Source organism: Pan paniscus, chromosome 3 (assembly GCF_029289425.2).
Source record: "Pan paniscus chromosome 3, NHGRI_mPanPan1-v2.0_pri, whole genome shotgun sequence".
Classification (NCBI taxonomy): Eukaryota; Metazoa; Chordata; class Mammalia; order Primates; family Hominidae; genus Pan; species Pan paniscus.
In genome coordinates this window covers 84,763,529-84,789,770 of record NC_073252.2, presented here as the reverse complement: position 1 = coordinate 84,789,770, position 26,242 = coordinate 84,763,529, and the positions used below count along the sequence as shown (strand labels likewise).

At 35.6% G+C, this 26,242-nt stretch overlaps 1 protein-coding gene across 20 annotated transcripts in view; it reads right to left on the bottom strand.

Moving 5' to 3' along the window:
* PTPN13 (protein tyrosine phosphatase non-receptor type 13) overlaps nucleotides 1-26,242 on the bottom strand; it is a 225,410-nt gene that overhangs the window by 43,155 nt on the left and 156,013 nt on the right. For 4 of the 20 annotated variants that reach the window (XM_055111581.2, XM_034958880.3, XM_055111586.2 and 1 more), the window contains 14 exons: nucleotides 21,787-22,204; nucleotides 21,550-21,647; nucleotides 19,611-19,667; nucleotides 14,333-14,422; nucleotides 13,896-14,003; nucleotides 13,608-13,739; nucleotides 9,410-9,873; nucleotides 7,862-8,008; nucleotides 7,116-7,209; nucleotides 6,089-6,174; nucleotides 4,624-4,783; nucleotides 2,627-2,841; nucleotides 2,411-2,509; nucleotides 1,075-1,439 (listed from right to left, as the gene is read on the bottom strand). In XM_055111581.2, the coding sequence (XP_054967556.2) occupies nucleotides 1,075-1,439; nucleotides 2,411-2,509; nucleotides 2,627-2,841; nucleotides 4,624-4,783; nucleotides 6,089-6,174; nucleotides 7,116-7,209; nucleotides 7,862-8,008; nucleotides 9,410-9,873; nucleotides 13,608-13,739; nucleotides 13,896-14,003; nucleotides 14,333-14,422; nucleotides 19,611-19,667; nucleotides 21,550-21,647; nucleotides 21,787-22,204 (2,533 nt within the window). The remainder of the gene's footprint in view (nucleotides 1-1,074; nucleotides 1,440-2,410; nucleotides 2,510-2,626; nucleotides 2,842-4,623; nucleotides 4,784-6,088; nucleotides 6,175-7,115; nucleotides 7,210-7,861; nucleotides 8,009-9,409; nucleotides 9,874-13,607; nucleotides 13,740-13,895; nucleotides 14,004-14,332; nucleotides 14,423-19,610; nucleotides 19,668-21,549; nucleotides 21,648-21,786; nucleotides 22,205-26,242) is intronic. The other 16 variants (XM_055111582.2, XM_003811249.5, XM_055111588.2 and 13 more) reach the window with 5 other exon arrangements.

Sequence of the window (26,242 nt, the reverse complement as noted above, 5' to 3'; positions counted from 1 at the left end):
AATGTTAAAATTAACAATAATTTATTCTCTGTCTAGGTTTTTTTTGTTGTTGTTGTTGAGACACGGTCTCACTCTGTTGCCCAGGCTGGAGTGCAGTGGTGAAATCTCGGCTCACTGCAGCCTCTGCCTCCCAGGATCAAGTGATTCTCCTGCCGCAGCCACCCAAGTAGCTGGGATTACAAGTGTGTGCCACCATGCCCAACTAATTTTTGTATTTTTAGTAGAGATGGGGTTTTGCCATGTTTCCCAGGCTGGTCTCGAACTCCTGAGCTCAGGCAATCTACCTGCCTTGGCCTCCCAAAATGCTGGGATTACAGACGTGAGCCATTGCGCCGGCCTAGGTTCTATTTTGATGAAGCTCTTTAAGCCGCATAAAGTCAGCAAGATAGGTTAAATAAAATTCTTTTGATTTCTAGTTGTTAATTCAAAGCTGAAGCTAATGTTATCAGAAGCTTAATGTGTGTTTCAACATAATAAGGAAAAGAAGAAAGAAGAACAAAAGTCTGACTCCTGTGGTTATTTTGGATAAAATACAAAGGAAAAAAACTTGAACAAATAAAGTTGGATGTGGATAGATACAAAGACATAACCAAAGAGTAAAATGTATGAATAATTATGCAATGTATTGATGTAGTCTTTCTCTTTGTATGCTTCTATGTTTTCAATCATTTCTTCTTTTCCCCATCTTCTTTGTCTTACCTTTTGCAAACTCTCTGCCCTTATCTCCCCTCTGTATTTCTGGTCCCTAGTCTCCCACTGTGTTACTGCCTAAATAAGTCTATTCTGTTTCTGTTTAAGTAGTATGATTAACAGTGAAATACAAATAACTTTCTCAGTTACTAGTAAATACGCTCAAGAGGGAAGAAAGACTCAGGCGACTGACTAGAGAGCTTATTGGTTTGCTAACTAAAACTATCAGTCACAATAGCTAGACATCCAATAGAGTCATCCTCTGCCTAACCACTGTGAAGGTCACAGATACATACATTTCATTCTTAAGAGAAATGCATGTTGCTGCTACTGCTACTAACAACAACCAGTTGCTTTGAGCGGTTCACATTATATTGATGATACCTGTCCTCAAACTCTGGTTTATTGGGAATTTTCTGAGGATAGTAAAACATGGTACAAATGGTATCTTCTTGACTCTTGGGTGCTTCATGATGACTCTGTGCCTGTGATACCATGTTGCTTAGAGTCTGATGCAAAGCTGAACTCCAGGTCGAATTTGATATGTTTGCTGGAGCTGTCACTAAGTCATCTTCTCCACTCCCACTGCTGTCACTGTAACTGTCTCTTCTGGATGGGGACTTGCACTGTTTTTTGCTTTTGTCTGACATTTCATTTTCATCTGAGCTGGTGCTTTGCTCCACACATGATGGCTGAGAAGAGTCTTTACTGCTGTTTGGAAGTACTTGTGCTGGAGACTGAAGCGGGGTCTGTAATGGACACATTTAAAGAGATTTGTGACCATTCTATGAATTTTAGAAGCATTTATTTGAAAATAAACCATTGAACAACTTTCTACTAAAGTATGCATTGAATTTTCTGATGATAAAAGTAATTTATGTTCACTAGAGAAAATAATATATAAAATAACAGTTAATATTGTACAATTTATACCTTAAGTTAGAACTACAGTAGTATTATATATTTTGTCTCATACTCTCAAAAATTAGGGTTCTATCATAAATATTTTCTTAAGTCCTTAAATATGCTTTAAAACAATTTTAATACCTGTATAATGGTCCAATGGATGGCTATACCTTTATTTCTGCCTTCTCCTTTTATTGGAAAGAGTTGTTTCTACCTTTTCATTATTAATAGAAATCTAGAAGAACTTCTTTGTATGTAAATTTTTACCTGAGTTTCTATTACTTTGTAATTTTCTATACTGTCAGAATATAGGCCATTTTTAATAGCCTAATTAAGTATTTCCAAATTGTTTTCTAAAAACTGATACCAACTTATACGCTCATCAAGAGAGTTTCATTCACTTTTTCCTATCTGGTGCCTCAAATCAATGTAGTCCTTTAAAATGCTATTTATAATGCATCTGACAGAAATGTTATTTTCCTATTAAAGAGATTTTTAACCATTGTTTTGCAGATGAGGAATAACAGTTTGTGACCTGCTCAACATAATAACTAGTATCAGTGCCCATTAAAATGCCTGAAGTCAGTACTTGATAAATCCTAGTTAAATAAATTGAATAAATTACATTGTATTATTATATAAATATGGAATACATTCAAATAAGTTGTCACATACAAGATAACATGCCTACCTAAAACAAGTAGCTAGGTATGAAACCCAGGAGAACAATTCATGATGAAACCACCACAGCTGAATTAGTTAGTTGCTAAGTTGATATTCTATAAAACTGTAAATTACTTTTCATAAGTCTCACCAAAAGCGCCGTATCAATTTCCGGTAGCACACCAGGTGGAGGTCTGCAGAGAAGCAAGAATACTTCTGGAGCAGTTCCCCTGAGAGCAGATATGACTTCCTGGGGGTACCATGAATGACAAATGAAGGTACAGTTAAACCAGCATTATGAAACCATTCTGAAAGGCCAATCCGTCTCATCATTAAAAATGCTATACTCCACATGCTAGGGGCTCACCTGCTGAGATAGTCCTTTCAAAGAGGCTCCATTCACTTTCAAGATAACATCTCCTACATCAATTTTTCCACTTTCTGCTGCTGGCTGTCCAGGAAAGAGCTTTTTAACCCTTACTATGCTGGCATTAATTTGCTCCGGTATAAGATTATCTTCTCGAGAAAAACTGAATCCTAGACCTGAGCTATTTTTAAATAATTTTACCTCAAATGTATTTTCTGGAGAAAAAGATATAAAAAAAATTTAGATATTATTAACATGCTGTGTTTACATAGGAACATACAAACATATATACTTCTAGACACATTTTAAAAGCCCATTTTCCCGTATTTATAGCTCTGTATGTACTTACTGCACTCCAATGGTATACTGAAGCTGTATCTTACAGTCTATTTCCATCATTAAGAAATCTTATCAACTAACTGCATGAACTAAGCTGTTTGATTAGGAAGGAGAGTTCTGAAAGTAGGATTCTGAAAATGGAATTATGCATCAAACTTGTATGTTTTAAAAGACACTATGGTCAGGCACAGTGGCTCATGCCTATAAACCCCAGTACTTTGGGAGGCCGAAGTAGGAGGGTTGCTTGAACCCAGGAGTTTGAGACCAGCCTAGGCAATATAGTGAGATCCAATCTCTACAAAAACAAAACAAAACAGAGTACGATAACAGACAAAAAAAGGGGAAACTCCACAGAAGGACAGGTATGGGAGAAACTCAGGTATACAGCGTGAGAAAGATGAAAAGAAGAACAAAATAAATGTTAGAGGAGTTTATGTGGAAATAAATTGAAATTGTAATGTTCTGGGGAGGTGTAATTTAACTCAGATAAGTTGCAATATTTCAATAAATTTCTTATCAGCTAAATAAATTAAAAGAACAATAACCAGAAAATAATTTAAAAATACATTTAAAGTCTTTGCTCATGGTTGGCTTGGGTGTTTAAAAAAAAATCTATTTAAAGAAAGAATGATGGGGCTGGGTGTGGTGGCTCACACCTGTAATCCCAGCATTTTGGGAGGCTGAGGAGGGCGGATCACCTGAGGTCAGGAGTTCAAGACCAGTTTGGCCAACATGGTGAAACCCCATCTGTACTAAAAATACAAAAATTAGCCGCATGTGGCAGTGTGTGCCTATAATCCCAGCTACTCGGGAAGCTGAGGCAGGAGAATAGCTTGAACCCAGGGGCGGAGGTTGCAGTGAGCCAAGATTGCGCCACTGTACTACAGCCTGGGCAACAGAACGAGACTCTGTTTCAAAAAAAAAAGATGGAAGAAATAAAGAATAAAGAGCAGTATGATAAAATGAGTATATTAATTTTATTTTCATATTCAGGAAAAAATAATATAGTCTGTGTTATTTTTTCTCGTTATTTTGGGGACTGATTCAGAGTTGCTAACGTTTGTGTAAAATAAAACAATGACTGTACACCATCACCATCATTTATAAAGTAAAGGAAATATAAACCTCTTAAGAAGACAGAATCTTAAAGGGTACTAGAAAGCCACTGTCATTCTTAATTTTCTTACTACCAATTAGTGATCTGTCCAAAGGCTAGCATAGTTTGTAACAAAGACCACTTTCTGGGCACTACTAGGTGAATATCTGCCCAGAGTTTGATTCACAGTTCTTAAAATTAAATTAAATAGAAATACAAAAATCTAAGGGTCAAGGTTTCACATGGGTTTGAAGGCATCTCAGCATTTGTTTTTCTTTATTTTTTCACTTACCAAATTCTATTTTGAATTTTACAACAATTTAAAGCATTTTTAAAAGACCATAATCATGCATGACTTTATTATCCAAAGTCTTTCAGACCCTATGAGCTGCAAATATGTTTCTGTCTTTATTCAGTATGGTGCGATGTCAGATTATTATTTGCACTTGACAAGAATAATGAACAAAACTAGGGCATTAACTGTAATCCAACATGTAAAAATCAAATTTTGAATAGGCGAGGAATAATTTAAAGGTGAGATTGTAGTCTCCCAAGGCCTGACCTTCAGTGACAAAGCTGTAGTCTTTGACCTGAGTTGTTTTCTTCACTTTTTCTGGGCCTTGACCTTGGGCATTCTGATCTGAAAGTGTACACTGTGGGGTTACCGGGACATGTTCTTTAGATGTTGGAGATTGTCCCTTTTCTAATAACAGATGAACCACCTGGATAAGTAAAATAGCATTTCATTAATTAAGAAGAATGCTAAGAAAATAGATACATTTTCAGGACTTTGTATAGTTAATGGTATAAAATCATTTAAAGTAACTACCAAATTTGGTCCACCAAATGAAGGGGGAGAAAAAAAAAATAGAGGAACAAAAGCAAGGGGTTGAAAGTTCCAAAATCAAGTTTTTATTACATTTCTGTATAGAAAGATAAATGATTAAAAAGAATCTATTATAAATATAATACATGTTAGAAATGTATGATAATGGCCAGGTGGAGTGGCTCATGCTGGTAATCCTAACACTTTGGGAGGCCAAGGTGGGCAGATCACCTGAGGTCAGAAGTTGGAGACCAGCCTGGCCAACATGGTGAAACCCCATCTCTACTAAAAATATAAAAATTAGCCAGGTGTCGTGGTGGGCACCTGTAATCTCAGCTACTCGACAGGCCGAGGCAGGAGAATTGCTTGACTCTGGGAGGCGGAGGTTGCAATGAGCCGAGGTCATGCCATTGCACTCCAGCCTGGGTGACAAGAGCGAAATTCCATCTCAATTAAAAAAAAAAAAAAAAAAAAAAGCCAGGTGTGGTGGCTCACGCCTGTAGTCCCACTGTAGTCCCAGCACTTTGGTAGGCTGGGGCAAGAAGATCACTTCTTGTCTAGGAGTTCGAGACCAGCATGGGCAACATAGGGAGACCCCCCGCCCCCAATCTCTACAAGAAATAAAAAATAAACTAGCCAGGCATGGTGGCACAAGCCTGTAGTCCCAGCTACTTGGGAGACTGAGGCAGGGGGATCACTTGAGCCTGGGAAGTCAAGGTTGCAGTGAGCCGTGATTGCGCCACTGCACTCCAGCCTGGGCCTCACAGCAACACCCTGTCTCAAAACAACAACAAAAACCTCCAAAGACCATTATAGATAATTTGGTTAAACTCCCTAACTCAAAATGTACTTCAACAAAATAAATTTTGTGTTGAGGCTAAAGAATAAGAGTGAAAACCACTAGAAATCAGATGTTTATACAACAAATTTAAAATGCAATTTCCACCCCTCCCCCATCAGATCTCTTTGGTAATGTAAGCGTTAAATGTGACATAGAAAGTCAGCTTCCTCAGTAAAAAATGTCTTGTAATACTTGCATTTCAATTTGGAAGGAAAAAACAACAACCCAGATGGTTATATATATCAGGCTTGGTTTCTTGATTAGCTGACAAATTTAGAGATCTCAATGAGAACTGATGTTATTCACACATTGTTTTGCTCTTCTAAGGTACTGTAAAAGGTTGGTATAATGATCTGTTACCTGTCCTGTATTTCTCAGTGTTTCCACAGCTTGCTTATGGGTGGCTCCTTCTAGACTAACTCCATTGACAGCTAGGACGCGATCACCTAAAAATTAGGCAGTTCAAATCATAAATAAAAATCCTACAGGTTCTTTTAAATCTTATGGTCTTATTTCGTATTCATTTGTTTGAGGAGGGACTCAGGCAAATTCTGGAAGAAACTGTGTTACAGAGTTTCTTTAATAAGTTACTTAATTTATTCCCCAATCTTATGTCTAATGTTAAGTATATTTTAGAACAGTATCTTTATAAAAATAAATTTAAATCAAGAGAGAAGATAAGTTGAACTATAAATATATAGAGATTGGAGGAAAGTTCCTAGTTAGTCCTTACTAGAAGTGTAGATATCAGGCTGGGCTCAGAGGCTCACGCCTGTAATCCCAACACTTTGGGAGGCCAAAGTGGGGGGATCACCTGAGGTCAGGAGTTCGAGACCAGCCTGGCCAACATGGTGAAAACCTGTCTCTACTAAAAATACAAAAATTAGCCCGGCATGGTGGTGGGCGCCTGTAGTCCCAGCTACTTGGGAGGCTGAGGCACAAGAATCATTTGAACCCAGGAGGCGGAGGTTGCAGTGAACTGAGATCGCACCACTGCACTCCAGCCTGGGTGACAGAGTGAGACTCTGTCTCGGAAAAAAAAAAAAAAAACAAAAAACAAGTGTAGATGACAGTGTTTTTATAGCAATTTGCTTCATAGTACATGTAAAATATGAATGAAAGCACTGTCTAGATATTTTCTTTCCTTTTTAATTTTTTTAACTTCTCACACAATGTTGATGTATAGATATCTTCTGATACTAGAAAATAAGCTGGAAAGAAGAGTTTTTGAAATGGCATCAAAGAGTTTCTTAATGCTACAGTTTTATAATTGAGTATGTTCTTATTTCATATCATGAATTTGAAGGTCAGTTATCAACTTTATAATTTCTTATCTATTTGTTGTAATATTCATACATATAATTCCCACATAATATAAACACTATACCTTTGTGAATTCTACCATCAGACTCTGCTGCTCCCTGGGGAATAACAGCTTTCACATAAATGCCACCATGTCTGACACTCGTATTCACACCTCCCTAAAGAGAAAAAGACAAAATAATATTTTATAACATGAAAAATTTTGCACTGTCTTTCAAATCTTAGGCCTAGAAAGGATTCATTAGCCAAAGCAGTGACATCCCATCAGCATGTGCTGATGTACAGTATATTCATTAGTATACTGAGGGATATTATATTCATCAGTATAATTCAAAAATAATTTTATCAAATAGCCTATGCTCACATTCTGACTACCTTAAAGATACATATATTCCTTGGGAACTTCTAATTTTAAGATACTAACATGTTTACAAGGTATTATATATTATGGAGAGTATACAGAAATATACAGTCTTTAATTACTAATAATGTAGGTTAGAGATATATAATCTATGCTCACGTAGAAACTGTCAAATATCTACAAAGCATTACATTAATTTTACAATTTGCAAGTTTTATATTCAGATAAAGCAAGTATTAAATCTATGGAGAAAAAGGTAGTGTTTGTCTAATTTTTTTAAAATCACAGGAAAAAGTGACTAACACAATTTTTAAAATAGTTTTTAGATATGATTCAGTTTTAGGATTTTGGAAGTATTTGATGTGTCCCTTTTGATGCAAAATAATTCAATTAAAAAGTTGACATACAATAGGCTGCTGGAAATTAAAGAAGAGAAAACATTTGAAAACCTTGTCAAACAGTACCGTGACACTTATCCCCAAGCTGTTATCATTTTTAGCCAGTTCAACCTCAAAGATATCTCCAGGCTTAGGAGGTGATGAAGAAAAAGTTTTAAAATTCATTTTGTTGGATGTATTCACTGAAGAGGAAGATTCCTTAACAAAGAAAAACAAACAAAGATTTCTTGTTAGAGTCAAAATGAATTATAATTTTTCTTTTTTTAATTTCTTTTTTTTAAACCTAGCCAAGGACAAAGCTGGCTAGAATCAAAATGAATTACTACTGAAAGACAAATATGTGTTTTTGGAAAAATTATGAAAAAGCAAGATATTAAAGGATAGAGTATAGTCAAAGAACATAAAGGTTGGAAGAGATCTTAGAGATCATCTAGTCCAATGTATTCATATTTTATGGTTGAGGAAACTGATATCCAGAGATTAAAGAGCTTGCTTCAGGTCAAACTGCTAGATATGGCAGATGGAAACCTATATAGAACCCAGTTCAAACCTGGCTTTTATATAATCCTGGTCCAATGCTTTTTATATTCCTAAATTTACAAATTAGTTTTATTTCCTTTAATAATCAATATATATCAAGCAGTAGCTTTTAACCCAAGCCTCTAAAATGGGGTTTCATGTTTACATTACTTATATTTATAAATCCAATAATATAAACATGGGAACAACAGCTAAGCCCTATTTATAAGAGTATAACTCTTATAAGGAATGTTGATTTTTCAGTAATCAAAAGGCGTTAGATTTTTTTCTAAAACTGCTTGTGAATTTGAGTTTAAATTTGTATCATTTCTAGGAATAAGCTACTCTCTTTCTTCCCTTCCTTATCTCTCTCCCTCCCTTCCTCCTTTCCTTCCCTTCTTTCTGTTAGGGTCTGGATCGATCACCTGGGCTTCTGGGCTTAAGCGATCCTCCCACCCAGCCTCCCAAGGAGCTAGGACTACAGATACATGCCACCTTGCCTGGATAATTTTTTAAGAAATGTTTTGTAGAGATAGGGTCTCCCTATGTTGCCCAGGCTGATCTTGAACTCCTGGCCTCAAGCAATCCTCCCACCTCTGCTTCCCAAAGTGTTGGGATTATAGATGTGAGTCACTGTGCCCAGCCAGAATGAGCTATTTTCAATGTCGTTATCATCATTCATTCAGAACTTCAGAAGAATTTAGACTATAAATAGTGAATTCAAATGCCCATTATACGAACTATTTAGAAACAATTTTCAGATATTAAAATTCTCTTATTAATACAAACATTAAATATGCCAGAGACAAACAACTGGTAAGAAAACAATCATAATCTGCATATTCCTTCTTTGGGTTATTAGATAGCAAGTTTGCAAAGTCATAGCCATTTAAAGTTATTATCCAAAGCTGTTGATTTCTCTGAAAGTTAGCATCAAATGCAGTAGCAATTAGAAGATATAAACTATTTCTTTTTTCCAGAATAATGAAAGCATCTTGTAGATTATTGTGCTCTGTAACTTATTTGCTGCTATTTTGCTTTGTTAAATGAGAAAACCAAAATATTAAAATTAAACTATGCCTGTTTTGGTGTTTGATGATCCTGACTGCTGGAGTAAGTGGCTTCATCCATGTCTGAATCTCCACGGTCTGAGTAATCAGTTACATCAGAAATGCCTGGCTTTTTAGTTTTGCTTTGGTTACTATCAGTGAAAGTCTCTTTCTCAGTGGCTTTGGATATTACAGATGGGGAAGGGCTGCCATGCTGTGATTCCTGCCAGGTTTGGTCACCTAAATGGCTGGCAAAGAAACCATTGACCTGGCTTTGAGACAAGCTGGCACTCTCAGTCCTGGAATCTTGAGAACTCAGGCTTCCTTCCCGCAGGCCCCCAGACAGCCCAAAGGAGTTCTCCGAGATGTGCCTCAGGGTACCACGTGACCAGTGGTGATCCTTGGAAGAAGAATCTATAGCACTGTCTTGCATGTAGGAAGATTTCTTCATGTAGTTTTTCATCTCATTGGTGAGATGCACAGGAGTAGAAGGCACTAAAAGTCAAAATCCATCAATGAGAGTAACAAGTTAGTGATACACATGCTTGTGCTTACACACATACACAATGTTTCTTGAAGATTGTTGGAAGGATTTTATAAGGATGACACACAAAACACCATTAGGTCATGTGTTTGGTAGACTTTCTTTGCTTTCTCCTTTGGTCATTCTTGTGACAACCTCTATTGAAATGCATACCCCTTTCACCTTAACTCCCCATTTCCATTCTCCAAGATCCATTTCAAACCAGGCTTCTCTGTGGAGACTCTACTGATTCCATAGATAATTTATACTTTCTTAGTATCCCACATTCTTTGTCCTTATTAAATAGTTATTTGCACACTTACTTTATATTGACCTACTAGATTGCACTTTTTGGACTCCAAGTGATTATCATGGAAGGCAACTCCAAATTGCTTATATATAGTTCTTATCAAAAGCCACTTTAGGCCAAGCACAGTGGCTCATGCCTGTAATCCTGTAATCCCGGCACTTTGGGAGGTCGAGGCAGGCAGATCACTTGAGGCCAGGAGTTCGAGACCAGCCTGCCCAACATGGTGAAACCCTGTCTGTACCAAAAATACAAAAATTAGTTGGGCGTGATGGTGTGCACCTGGAGTCCCAGCTGCTCGGGAGGCTGAGGCAGAAGAATCACTTGAACCTGGGAGGCGGAGCCTGCAGTGAGCAGTGATTGTGCTACTGCACTTCAGCCTGGGTGACAGAGCAAGACTGTCTCAAAGAACAAACAAACAAAACGCCACTTGAAAAAGCTTTCTGAAGCACAAACCACCAAAGACACGTGTAAAGGAATTAAAGATGAGAATTTATATGAAATTAAAAGTTTTATGTAGTAATTGACAACGAGGGAAAAATTAAGAGTAATGAGCAACTGGAGTGAAAATATTTGTGACAACAAACAATAAACAAAGAATTAGTATCCCTAATATACAAAGAGTTGCTAAAATTCAACAAAAAAGAGGTTTTCAAAACTCCCACGGAACAAGGGATATGTAGACTGGAAATTCAGAGTAAAATACAAATAGTAAATATATGAAAAGACATTCTCACTATTGCTCAGGGACCTGCAGTTTAATGCAGTTCTCTACTTATTTGGCTGACAAAAATGAGAATGACTGATAATTTTAAGCACCACTGATGGTATGAGGAGAAAAGCACTGCTATATCTACTTGGTTAGTCTATAAATTGGTAAAACTTTTTGAAGTCCAATTTGGTGGCACTTGTCAAAATTTTAATGTACATACTCTTTAATCTAGTTCCAGGCATCTAACCTCTAGAAATACATACATTTTCAATGGTGTATTAAAAGGTGTATTTGTTGGAGTAACATTTATAATAGAATTATAGCTAACCTGGATACATAACAATAGAAGAAAAGTTAAGTAAGTTTTGATATGTCTATAACATAAATATAATGTTGCATTAAAAAGATATGCATGTACATGGATAGCAACAGAATATGTTGAGTAAGCAGTTACAGAATGGTATTTAGAGTATAAAACAGATTTTTAAAAAATAGTGTGTGTATGTGTTGTGTTTATTTATATATATATAAATAATATATATTTATATATATAAATAATATATATAAATAAACACAACACATACACACACTATTTATATATATATATACATGTGATGTGTGTATATATATATACACACATCACATATATATCTATTCTACACAGAAGGCTACATGTATGCCAAAAAGTTTCCCTAGGAAATGGGGTAAGGGGACTTCAACTTCTTATTTCATAGGTTTTGCATAAATTGGATTTATTTTTAATAAACTAGTATGTATTCTGTAACTTTAAAAATTAGCAAACAAAAACAAAACTAAAAGCCTTCCTCTTTGGTGCTTAACAATTAACAGGGGTAGCTAGAATACACATTGGTAATTTTCTAAGTTCTTTTGGGTTTTACCTCTTTTCAAAGTGACACTACAGAATAGTTACATACCATGATAAGATTCACCTACTTTCTGAAGAAACAATTTCACAGGTGTATACTTTAAACATTATGCTTTTAATTTTTATTTAGCATGGACAGAAAAAAAAACCACACAAAACTCTGCTGAGAAGAAAAGGCTCCTCTGATCCTCACAATAGGTAAAGTTCCTCTGTTATATTCCCTCTTGGCACCTTGGGCCTCTTGTTAACACTTACCATAGTTACAATTAAAAATCTGTCTAGTCAGACAAGAATACTTGCCTCCCCTGATAAAGAGTAACTTCCATTAGGGCAGAGTTTTTTGTCTTGCACATCACAGGCACTGAATAAATATTTGTTGAACAAATGAATAAATTTTCTACAAAACATCTACTGAAAACATGAGTAAGATGGAAATCCCTTAGAGCTTTATTCAGGGGGCAATAAATTTATTCTGCATTCCTGTGATTCAGAAATGGTTAAAAAATGGTGAATAATGGGACCCAATGTAAAATTTCTAGTCTTGGCTGCTTTAAACTTAGAAGTATGTTACAACATTTCCAACTGTAGTTGTCTTCCTTTGCCTAATGTGACTAGATTATAATTAGATTATATAAAGTTCCTGTGGGCAGTGGTGGTGTTTTCTATTTCCCTTCTATCGATTGTGTTTGCTCACAGTAAACAAGTGTGTAACATATTATTTATATGTGTACATATACAGACATACAAAATATATATAATATCCAGTAAGAAGAAACCATACTCAAAATGACTCATCTATATAAAATTTAATAAGATTTTATCACAACATATAACACGTTCATGTTCTTCATCTTCTATTTTATCATAAGAATCCAAAGCTATGTCTAAAATTGTTTTTCAGCTAATTTTTTTTACTAATTCTTTTATGTATTTCCCAATATCTTTGGCATGAAGGTAACTTACTTGTATCTAGCACTTCAATGTTTTTGAAAAACAATATTAATGACAGCTAAAATTCACATTTAAATGCTTCATATGTACCAGGCAATGTGCTCATTCTTTACATGTGTTATCTCATTTAATTTTCATAATCTATAAGATAAGCATGTTTATAGTCACCATTTGATATACGAGCACAGTGAGGCTTAGAAGGTTCATGTGATTTGCTCAATGTGTACAGTTTTAGGTGGTAGAAACAGAATCTGACCCTGGATTCTGCAAGCCTCCCTGTTTCCCACTGCACTGTTCTACGCCACAGGGGCCTATTGTGCTTCTTCCACAAATACTGTCCTACCACTTGATCCTCGTAACAAATAACTCTGTGCAAGGCAGACAAAGCAGGGCAAAGATCACTGTCTACTCTTTAAGTAAAAACAAAAGAAAACTATGGCTCAAGAAGGCTTAAGTCATATAGCTAATAAAAGGCACAGGCAAAGCTCAAACGCAGGTCATCTGATCTTCATCAAGTGCTTTGTCTCTCAGCCACTAAAGACTGGGATAATGAGACAAAATGATATGGTTTTGTTTTAAAATTTCTGGTTTTTGGTGGTGGTCCTTTCCTTTTCATCATCTGGTTCAGGACAGGACTTTATATATAACTATTATGTAATATTAACCACACAATGATAAATGACTCTATCTCTGATTTGACAAAAGGAAGATGGAACACATTAAGTAATCACAGTTTACTTAAGTTGCATCAATTTTGTACACAATGAATCCATTTTTGTGCGAATATCACTAAAAAGGAATGAGACAGAAAAGTGAAACAGAATACATAAGTAAGAGACATTCACATTACCTTTGGATATCTTTTCTTTTGGCTGAGAGATAACAAGTGTCACATCTTCAGGTGCATTTTGCAAAATTTCAATTGCAGCATGGTGGCTGACTCCCTCCAGACTCACACTATTCACAGATATCAAACGGTCTCCTGTACAAATAGACAATCCAGTATTTTCAACAACAAAGATACATTTATTCTGAATCTTAGAAATATCATCTCTTTCTCAATTATTTTAGTGTGGCCTAAGTTCCTAAATTCATGCCTGTCAGAAAATACTTAGAAAACTACCAAAATGTAAAGTACCTGGCTTCAAGCATCCATCCAAGTCAGCTGGTCCTCCAGGGGCAACTGAACTGATAAATATGCCTAGGTCCAGTCTTCCCATCTTCTCCCCACCAATAATTTGAAATCCTGTAAAATAACACATTTTAAAAAGATTTTCATATTGCTGCTTTCAAAGACTAATGATTAGCCTGCCTGAAACACAGAAATGTGGGGACTATTGATATCAAATGATTAGTAGGTAACACATATTAAATTTTGTGGAATTATTTCTTGTAGGCATTTCTTATTAGGCATTTGGTGACTGGGCGGGTAAGGGGGATGGGCTTGTGGGTGGGCAGCCAGTCAGTATCTTGAGACCAGAAGTGAGCTGGCACTGCAATGCCAATGCTATGCTATAGACTTTTCCTCTGAATCCCCAACAATCATAGACCTTCAAGAATCTCACGGTGACTTACCCAAGCCATACTTTGCATCTTTTTTCAGGTTCACTAAGGTGATCTCCCTTTCTGGTGAAGATACTATGCTCCATCTTTTGTGTAGCACATCTATTGGGAATTTATAATTTAAAAATAAATATAACATGCTCAGGCATTAAGACTGTCAGCTTGTTTTAACAATTTAAATGTTAACAAAGAGTGTTAATTGCTCAGTCACTTAAACATATATTTTAAGTTTACTGATACTGTTAACAGTTTATATTTTTATAGTGATTTATAATTTATAAAATGACTACATATTACATTTATTCTTCATAAGCTATTCTTTTGAAATAAGTATATTTCAGTTACAAATGATTAAATAAACCTCAATAGGTTAAATGATTTGCACAAGTTTAGTCAGCTAGTACAGGAAAGAGCCGAACTTTTCAATTTAGGTTTTCTGTTTGTTACACCATAATCAACTCCCTGAATTTGACAGTGCTTAATATATTAAAAAATTCCTTCTAATTAATGGTTGGCATTTTAATTTATAACTGGTAAAATATTCTTAGTAAGTTCTTGAGTAAAATAGCAAGAGGAAACTGGATTTTTTTTTTTTTTTTTGAGACAGAGTCTTGCTCTGCTACTCAGGATAAGTGTAGTGGCATAATCACAGCTCACTGTAGCCTTGACTCCTGGGCTCAAGCAGATCCTCCCACCCCAGCTTCCTGAATAGCTAGTACTACAGGCACGTGCCAACATGCCCAGCTAATTTTTTATTTTTGTAGAGATGGAGTCTATGTTGCCCAGACTGGTCTTGAACTCCTGGCCTCAAGTGATCCTCCTATCTAGGCCTCCAAAAGAGCTGGAATTTCAGGTGTGAGCCACGGTACCTGGTCAGAAACTGGATCTATTAATAGTTCCATTAATAATTCCTTGTCTAGCACATGTACTCTCAAAGGATCTTCATTCATTTCAAATTTTATTTGTGAAACAATCTCACAAGTAAGTAAAGAGATTTTTAACCATTGTTTTGCAGATGAGGAGTAACAGTTAGTGACCTGCTCAACATAATAACTAGTATCAGTGCCCATTAAAATGCCTGAAGTCAGTACTTGATAAATCCTAGTTAAATAAATTGAATAAATGTCATAATCAGAACTAGAATTTACTCTTTCTTATTTCCACTAGGTTTTTTAAAGTAGGCTAATCATTCACAATTAACTTCTGAAACCAATAAATATGACACTTAATTGACATGTTTATCAAGTTAATTCATCTACTTCGCAATTCAAGCATTTACACAAACACACACTTCTTAACATCAATTACAATGACAGTTCAAATTGGTCTGTGTGTGAAGGTGTTGGTGGTGGTGAGTTCGTTCAACATATTCCTAAGGATATTTTTGTAAAGTGAATTTTCAAATTCAACTCTACATACTTCTCAACTATATTGAAGCTTTCTGAAAATTAGAGGTTTTGGTTTCACTAAACTGTAAGCCAGAATTTCCTTAAACCTTCATATGCATTTTTGTAACAACCAAATCAGTATGAAAACAGACTTTATTTCTGTGTGTGCAACATATAACCACCCATGGACTTAAAATTGCATTAATATGTCACAAAACAAATAGTAATTTTGTCACAAAACTTGTATTGATGCTTAAATGATGTAAATGTGATACTTCATATTGTATACATAAATTCCTTTAATTTCAAAAGACAATAACAACAATAATTTCCTCTCAGGAGTGAATTAGCCTTGTATCTCAATACTGTTTTGATGCAAGTTTGCTAGCTCTCTGTAGAGTATATATTCCTATTCTGTTGTTTCTTTTTGACCAAAACTTAGTTATTAGCAATAAGAGTAGTGGTAATTCGGTATTTCTAATGATTTTATTAATTAAATTACAAAAACTATCATTGGACAATGGTGTGAAGTACTTTACATATTAGGTGATCCTAAGCAAAAGCCTATCCATTATTTAATGCCTAGCTTAATGAGTTTAAGTATCCAAGATCCTTTTATCAAAAAATAGGCAATTAGTTCTATTTTTTAGCTAGAATAAATACAAAACAACACAGAACAAAACCCATAAAATTAAATAAAACAAATAAGGGGGTGAGGTCACATTAGGAACTGAAATCAGTATAGCCTTTAAGAGACCACATTGATGAGGTGGTAAGAGAGAACAGATTAAAGCAAAGTGCTTTGTAAAGTGATTAAATGATGATCATTGCTTTAAATTTCCATTTCCTCCTTCAAGTTTCAGATTTAATCACCCACCATTCAGGAATTGGGATACTTGGAAACTAAGGAAATCCATTATTCTATGGTAGGTACTTAATAAGTCCATTAGGCATACAGTTCCCAGAAAATCAAAACCCCAAGAGTAAAGACGGAATAAAATGAAAGAAGAAAGAGAAAATGGCTTGAGGAGACTAATGGTTGAGTTGCTCTGGTTCTCATCCCAACTAAGAATAAAAAGGCACTTAACTGTGGTGAGTTTTAAACATCCCAACAAACCCATCAAAAGTTGAAAATACCCTAAGTCAAAAATGCATTTAATACATCTAACCTACTAAACATCCTAGCTTTAGCCTAGCCTAACTTAAATATGCTCAGAACACTTATATTAACTTATAGTTGGACAAAATCATCTAAAACAAAGCCTATTTTACAATAAGGTGGTGACTATCTCATGTAATTTACTGAATACTGTACTGAAAGTGAAAAACAGAAGGGTTGTAAGGGTACTCAAAGTAAAATTTTTACTGAGTGCTTATTTCTTTTGCACCACTGTAAAGTCAAACCATGATAAGTCGGTGACCATCTATAGTTCGTGGTTTGGACACTTCAGGAAGCAACACGACAAACTTAGCTAAAAGTTACTTTTCAATTGCTGTATAATAATTACAGTAAAACAAGAAACATTAAAATCAATTTTACATAATTCTTGGAAAAGTTTTACATATTTTTGTTTTTACTCTTACAAAGGAAAATAACCAGTTTTTTTTTTAAGTTGAGCAACTTTTGTTTTTGAAATCACAATTTATCAAGGGATTAGAATCCTTTCCATATCACCTTTTCAAAGTGTGAGATTAGAAGAATCATGACTTTTTTATCTTTTCTTTCAAATTTCACATTCTTTAAGAATCTCTGGAGGCCATAAAAGGTAAGAGCGAATATAATACATTCATCCTTGTTCTAAGTGATGAATAATTTAATATTAACTGATGTCCATTTATAATTTTCATCTAATAATCTTGACCAGCAGGAAGAACATTGAAATTAGAGTAAGAGGTCCCATATTTGAGGCATGGGCAAGTAATTTTACTTTTTGATCCTTAGTTACACTATTTGCAAAAACATGTTTGCCATGCTGTATTATGTGAAAACTTGATTCTCAACAGAGTACTAATTCAGGCTACTTGGCCAGATTCAAAGAGCGTTTTGAAGAAAATATAGCCTTGTTTGCAAGCTAACTGAGGCATACCTCTATATGAAGGTGGATTGGCCCTACTGTCCAGGGCAGGTGAGATTTTAAGCCTTCTGAAGGTTTAAATAGAGAAACTAACCAATGTAAATTCATGCTCATTGGCTATCCAATGTACATTCATATTCTTTTTCATCATAATCTAAGCTAAAACACATTTAAAATTATCATACTTGAATAGATTATTATCCAGCTTCTTTCAAAGTTTAGCAGGGAGAAATAATACTTAGGCATGATCACATTATGAGGAGGTCTAAAGAGTAGATTAGAGTGTAGACTCTAGAAACAGATTGCCTTTGTTCAAATCACGGCTCTACCACCTGCTAACTTTGTGACCTTCTGTACAACTTAACTCTCTATGCTTTGGTTTCTTATGTGTGAAAAAAAATAACATTAACACCTACCTCATAGGGTTGTTGTGGGCATTAAATGAGAAATAATAATAAGTGCTTAGAACAGTGCTTGACACATAGTAAGCACTAAATAACTGTTAGTCAATAATTACTACCATATGGACATGTTAATAACTAAGGTATTTCAGGTATATAGGCATTCTAAATTCAGTCCATGTAAGGACTTTGATCACTAGAAAGCTATATAACAGGATTAGCAATTTACGTCCAAGTATAAGTTCAATAATTTTTTCTTTAATGATAGGCCCTCATATTTTTCGAGGATACATTCAAAAATAAAATGAGAAGGAAAGAAACCTCATCTTCATTTGCTATGAGTATTTAAGACATTGTGTGTAGTTTTACTTTTAAAAGCAATTTTAATTCCAAGAAAATTTTTTTCTGTCTTAAAGAATTAGTATGTGTATTTTTATTAGAGAATGAGAATTATACAAAATAGCACTCTGGTGTTTGGCAGTTTTGACCTAAAAATACCCAGCAATTCTATATAGTTCAGTCTTATGCCCTCTGTTTTACCCTGGCTACAGGAATATTGAAACTAAATTTACAACTTCATCAAGTTTAGCTGTATTAATAATTTTAATTAACATAATGGCTTCTTTCTCATCAGGCTTTTAATTATTTCAACTTTAAGAGTCTAAGACTGAAACATTTTTGGAGGAAAGTAGTGTATGGATAGTAATAAAACATTATTTTCTACTCATGAAAGTTGTTAGAAAGATCAAATAAGATAATGTATATGAAAATACTTTGCAATCTAAATTCTAAAAATTTTAAAGCCAGTGATGTTCAAGTCACTGGACATTTCTGGTCTTCTGCCTACGATTTTGTTTCTTAGATTCCTTCTAAACTATAATCTCAGCATTTAAAGTCTTCAAAATATCCTCATAATATTTAGCATAAGATTAAAAACTGGTCCCTACTTAGTTCTCAAACTTTACCCTGGCCCCCACATGCCACCATACTGAGACTCCTGCAGTTCCCTAAATTTCTTTTCTCATGATTCCATGTCTCTGACCATGCTATGCCCTTGATCTGGAATGCTTATCTTTATTGTTCCATCTGAATGAATCCTCCTTTCCCTCTAAAATTCAGCTCCAGCATCCCTTTAAAATAACTGCCTCAGTTAAAACTTTTTAATAGAAATTATCTCCCACCTGAACTATTATCTTAGCTTCCCAATTAGTGTCCTTATCTCTAATTTGTCATTTCATCAACATTAGCCTAAATCAGAGGTCCCATTACATCACTATGATGCTGAAAAATACAACTCTCCTTTAACTTCAATGTAAGATCAAATCCTAGGCATGGAACTCAAGACTCTTCATTGTTAGGTCCAAGACTATCTCAGTAAGGTACAAGAAATGATGGAAATGAGGGGAAAAACATTTTGTAAACCTACCATTTTCTTTTAAGGGTACTTGGGATGAAGAGTTTCCAGAACTATGCATAGTCATTCCTGTGGCATAAATTAAATATTAGACATTTCATAAGATGGTCGGATGCTAGATATCGAAGTGATTTCTTCTGATAAGCCCATAAAAATCAATAGAACAATAAGGCAGCAACATTTTGTATTTACACTGAGAAAACATCCTCCAATGGGCATTTTCACTATTTTAAATAGTAGCTAAGCATAATAACTTATTTTGCAGCATAAATTTAAACACAAATATATTGTTTCTGACAATACTTTGATATATCAAATATGAAATGATGAAACTGGAATGAGTTTTTCATTTGTTCAAGTGTTAAAAGAAAATTCATTATTCAGTAAGAATGAATAAATACAAAATGCAGAAAAATTTCCTTTAAGAGTGTTTTATGTTTTCTATAGAATATTTACTATTTTCCTTCGGATATGTAATGAATTTTCATGTAGACCAAAGCCTTCTTAATGAAAATAGTTTAGAATGTATGAGGCCCCGTTATATGTGAACACTTTGAAAAGTATTTCCTAAAAGATCAAATCAATCTCTTAGCCTATTTTCAACACAGAGTTACCTATAGAATGAAATCTTGCCTTTTATCTAAGTTTTTTTAACTGACTGAAATTAAATTGATAGTATAGTCTCTGAAAGTTGCGAAAGCCTACATTAATAAAGTAATGTTGCTTCCATAAATATTTATGTATTATAATGCAGAATTGTCTTTTGTCTTCATTTACTCGACATACCCTGAATCCAATTATAGAATAAAAAAAGCTTTTAAACTTTGGGTAATTAGAGATAAATTAACAAACCTTGAGCCTAAGAAGAGAGTTTAGTAGTATTTCGTAAGACAACAGAAGGGAAACAGTCCTCATTTCCCTTTTGTTTCCCATGCTGTTTCATATTTTGAGTAGTAGTTCAAATCTCTGTGCTTAAACATCCATTCTTTTCAAAGATCGACTCCAGTGCGTTTCCCTTTTAAGTTGCACAAGGCAACAGGAAACCTGAACTATTTATCTTAAAAGGTAGCATGTATAAAAGGTAAGCATCTTAAAAGGTGCATATATATAGATATATATGCACATGTGCATGCACACACACACACACACACATACACACAATTTCACTTAAATAATATGCCCTGCTATCTGGGAGAATTTGAAGTAACTGAAATCAACTTAAAAACTTCTACCTATCAACCATAGCACATTTCATAAAATTATCTAAGGTTTTAGAGACAATTTTGTTCCTGCTAAGCTGAAAGCATTCTAAGTAAATGCTTCTCCAAAACTATAGCATTACCAGAGTTCATTCACATCGGCTTGAAAGGAAAAGCCAAAAAAGGTAATCCAAAGTAATGGCACATGACAGTCTTAGTAAGACTGTCATGGCAACTGTGACCAAGAGAAGCTAACAGACTGGGCGTGATGGCTCAAGCCTGTAATCTCAGCACTTTGGGAGGCCAAGGTGGGCAGACCCCTTGAGTCCAGGAGTTCAAGACCAACCTGGGCAACATAGTGAAACCCTGTCTCTACAAAAAAATATAAAAAGCCAGATGTGGTACTGCGTTCCTGTAGTCACAGCTATTCAGGAGGCTGAGGTGGGGGGATCACTTGGGCCCAGGAGTTTGCAGCTGCAGTGAGCCATGATCTCTGCACTCCAGCCTGGGTGACAGAGTAAGACCCTGTCTGAGGGGGAAAAAAAGAGAAGCTAATAGTCTGTACCATGAAGCAATCACTTGTTAAATCAAGTGGTAATTTGATTTGGTGCATTTTAAGTAGCCTAAAATTTATATTCAGTTTTGGCAATTAGGACATGGAACCCAAAATAATTTGATAATTAAGATGATCTTGTTCACTTCCCTCTGAGCATGAGGTATGGGACAAAGAAGGTAAGCTTGTTTTTGCTGACCTAGAACATATGCTTGCCCAGGGTCTTCAATGGATGAGGAGTCTGATTCATGTTTCCTCCTTTCAGGACTTCTATTTAAACTCGCAACAGACTTTGAACTGAAGAGGGAAAAGGAAGGTAGGAGGGAAGTGTCAATGTAAAAAAATATGGTGAAAATAATAAAATGTCAAAACAAAAAGAAACGTATGAAATGTAGAATTTACAAATATGTAATTGGGTTAGTTAATATGTTCTTACTTATTAAGTTTTGTCACTCCTGCCAAAGATTCTGCATCAGATCTTGACATCTGGTGAGAAGGTTTTCCCACCAACTCTGCAACGGTTTGTGGTGGGGGTTCCATGTTAACAATGACATTTTTCCGATGTGGATAGAGAGAGGCCTGACTGAGATCATGGTATGATTTACTCATCTCTCTAGGCTTTTCCTCCCATGAAGCTTTGTCATTCTTCTCTTTTGAATTGTTTTGCAATGGCTGGTAAAGCGACAGCTCTGAGCAGGATAGCCTCTTCAGAATCTCAGCTTGAACTGATAAAGGTCGAACAGCAAGTTTGTTGAGGGTGCTGCTGGCCAGACTGCCAGTGCTGATTGCTCGTCCCATATTAAATCCTCTAGCAGACTCTGCTTGGAGATTCAGGCTCCTAAACGAAGCTCTCTCTACAAGGAAATAGGATTGCTTTACATGATGGTAACGCCACAGTACTTTTATGAGAATAATTATGTTAATAAATAAGCAGCATGCAGTTTTTAATCATTTTGATTGCCAGCATAAGTAGGTAGCTTTCAAAGTGTGGCAATCAGGGTTTTAAAAAGGAGGGTTGAAGATCTGGTTTTCATAACATATTTTCATCTCTTTAGCTTTCTCTTAGTTGCAGCCTACTCAACATTTCCTGCTTCATCTAATGATTTTCTTGGACTCAACAATGTTTGGGGCTCAGGATTGCTGACACCAAATTCCTTATAGGTTTCAGTTAGAAATGAGAATGACATTTAACACAGAAATTTTCAAACCTAGTACTGTCTCTGCTAAAATATCAGCACCCAAGGATAGGGAGAGGGAGAGACGAAACCTAGATGGGCTGAGATGGTGAATACACACCTGAAAAAGCTATGCAGAGGGGTTTTGCCCAGACAGTTTTTAAAGCTTAAGGCAGATTGCGGTGATGGTGAATTGCATACTTTAAATGGATGAATGTATGGTACTGAATTGTATCTCAATAATGCTGTTACAAAGAAAAAGCATTTATGGCAAATTATTCCTTTTGTTATTTCACTACTATGCCAAACCCACCTTCTCACTGGGCTGACTTAAGGATTTATCTGAGGCAACAGAGGAATGGGAGAATCAAACAGTACTAATCTATCTGTTTCAGTATCTGTAAATTAACATGATCAGGGAGCTGGGCATCTCTTTATGCTTCAATTTCTTTCACTCCCAAATACACATCCAAAGTTCTCTTATACAGGCTAAATTTACAGATACTTTATAACAAGTGTTTGGCTATTCTATTTTGTAGGAACCAATGTCACAGTGATATTTTAATATTTGAGGCTAATAACAAAAGCAATGCAGCATATGTAAATGAAGAATAGGAGCAAAGGATTTCAAATGATTTAGTTTTTCATGCAGTTAGTGACCCACATCACAAGGCACTCCCTTTGATCCCCTTTGGAAAGCAGCAATTCTATGTTGTTGCATTCTACACAGAACTAAGTTTGACTGCTACATACAACAATTGGGAAAACTTCCTTTTATAAAGAAAATGTCTCCCTCAAGGGTGCCAGGTGATCATGATGATGATGATGATGATGATGAAGATGAAGAAAAAGGAGGAGGAGGAAGAGGAGACAGAGGAGGAGGGAGGGAGGGGAGAAGGAAGAAAGAAAGAAAATATCAAATGATTACTGATTTAGATTCTTGGATTGTTTCATTTATCTTCTACTTCCTAGGAAGATTAATAATTGATATTTTCTCTCAGGCATAAAGAGGTAGGAAAACATTAAAGGTTTTTAATATTCATGCATCAGAATGAAGTTTAAAGAAACATGCCTTATTGTCACTAGGAAAATTCAATGATCTCTCTCTGAAGTGGAAGTGGGCACCAAGTTATAACAAGACCTTAAAAAACAAAGACTTTTAAAAATACACCTTTGTTAAAAATTCCCATAATCAGGCTGGGCGCAGTGGCTCACGCCTGTAATCCCAGCACTTTGGGAGGCTGAGGTGGGTGGATCATGAGGTCAGGAGATCGAGATCATCCTGGCTAACACGGTGAAACCCCATCTCTACTAAAAATACAAAAAATTAGCTGGGCGTGGTGGCAGGCGCCTGTAGTCCCAGCTACTTGGGAGGCTGAGGCAGGAGAATGGCGTGAACCCGGGAGGTAGAGCTTGCAGTGAGCTGAGATCGCGCCACTGCACTCCAGCCTGAGCAACAGAGCGAGACTACATTTCAAAAAAAAAATTTCCATAATCATCTTTACCTCAAAATATAGTTTTTATTAGAGCAAATAATGCTATTCTATTTTCATTTACTTTATGAGTAGCCTGTAATCAAAGAAGCAAAATGAAGTCTTCAGAAGGAAATGCCTTTACACCCAATAGATTTCTCCATCCTTAAAGAAAATGTGGAACAAACTTTGGCAGGAATAAGGATAGCTGGCTCAGTTTAGTCAGTTTTGTGAACATATTAGGGAGTATGCTATTCAAATCCATTTGTAGCCTACTCTTGGATATGGGATGGGATCATAAACCAACCATTTATCTGGTCTTTCCTACTGTCTTTTACCTGGAAAGAACTCCAACATAGATTAGAATGAACCTGTATCCTAATACTAATGTTTCAAATTTGAACACAAAGGCTCGCTAGCTCCACACTGTCTGCAATCCATACTTCCTAATCTGTTTCTGCTATTGTTCAGTCCCTGGTACCATTTTGTGCTTCCTTATATCTCCAGCTTAATCATATTCTCTTTTTATGAGAGGGACTTCATTTATTCTCTTATCCCATAGTAGTGTGCACTTATAAATAGTAAATGCTCAATAATTGATTAATCTTAAATCCATGCAAATCAGTTCTTGGGAAACTCATCAAACAGAAAGTACCCTGGATTAGGAATTAAGAGACCTCTATATATGACATGAGGGCAAAACACTATCTTCTCTGAACCTGTTTTGCCATTAGTAAAATTTTGAACTTAATGACCTGTAAGGTTCTTTCTAGCATCAATATTCGATGACTCTAAAGAAGCAGCATACATTTGTTAGCCCATTAACCGCCCACAGATAACACCAGTTGTTTTCACTTGTAGTACAAATAAATAGGCAGACAGTTACTTATAAGCCAAGGGGAAAGATATAGATCACACCATCTTAAAGTGCTTTCACATTTGAGGGCAAGGATACATAGCTGTTGTGATCCTGGGGGTAAACCTGTTATATATATATACACACAACATTATTCCCAGCCCCACTCCATGGATGAAGAAACTGAGATTCTAAAAAGTCACTTACTTTCCTAAGGTCATTCATTCATCTACTACTACTGCTGCTGCTGCTGCTGCTGCTACTATTACCGCTATTACATAGTATAGCAGCATATAGTATAGTAGTAGTACTATCTTCTAGAGGTAAAACATTGTTGATGATGGTGAGGACAATGATAATGAATACTTCAGTAAATATTTACTGAATACTTTGTGCCAGGTAGTTTTAAAGGATTCTACAGGTATGAATTCATTTCCTTTTCACAACTTTCTGATATAGGTATTATCTTATGGCAATCATTCTATAGATAAAGTAACTTAGGCAAAGAGTTTGAGTAGCTTGCCCAAAGTTTTAGGGCTTGTAAGTAACAGAGCCTAATTTGCCACTGGCAATTTGGCTCCTGAGCTCATGCTCTTAACTGCTATACCATATTGTTCTTCAGTATAAGAAATGTTGAGGATGACAGACTAACTTCAAACTTTTGTCTTCTGATTCTGTTCACTATACAACAACTATAACAAAGTAATCTTCAGTTGTTATGGATTGTACTGAATAGAATATTAGTCAAAGTAAGAATGCTGATGGCTCTAATAGGTCTGATATTTCACTATACTTTGAAAATATATGAGCATATAAACTTTCTAGCAGAGCAAAGCAGAAAGAGAATAATGATATTATAGCAGTGGTTATTGTATTTTAGCATGTGTAAAAATCATTACTGAGTTGGGAGGCCGAGGCGGGCAGATCACGAAGGTCAGGAGTTTGAGACCAGCCTGGCCAACATAGTGAAACCCCGTCTCTACTAAAAATACAAAAATTAGCTGGGCGTGGTGGCGGGTGCCTGTAATCCCCTACTCTGGAGGCTGAGGCAGGAAAATCGCTTGAAACCAGAAGGCGAATGTTGCAGTGAGCCAAGATTGCACCCAAACAAGATTTTGACAAGAGCGAAACTCCGTCTCAAATAAAAAAACAAAACAAAACAAAACAAAAATTACTGAGGAAAGCCTGTTAAAGTACAGATTTTAGGGACCAAATTCCCAAAGACTGTAGCTCTCTGAGTTTTACGTAGGTTCCTGGAATCTTCATTTTAAATCAGCATACAACCTCCACCCCTATCATGATTCTGAAAGGTTGAGAAACATCTAGTCATAGGTTGCCATCGCCCCAGTCTGCCCTTATGGGGAAAATATTTTTTGAATGTGAAACAGT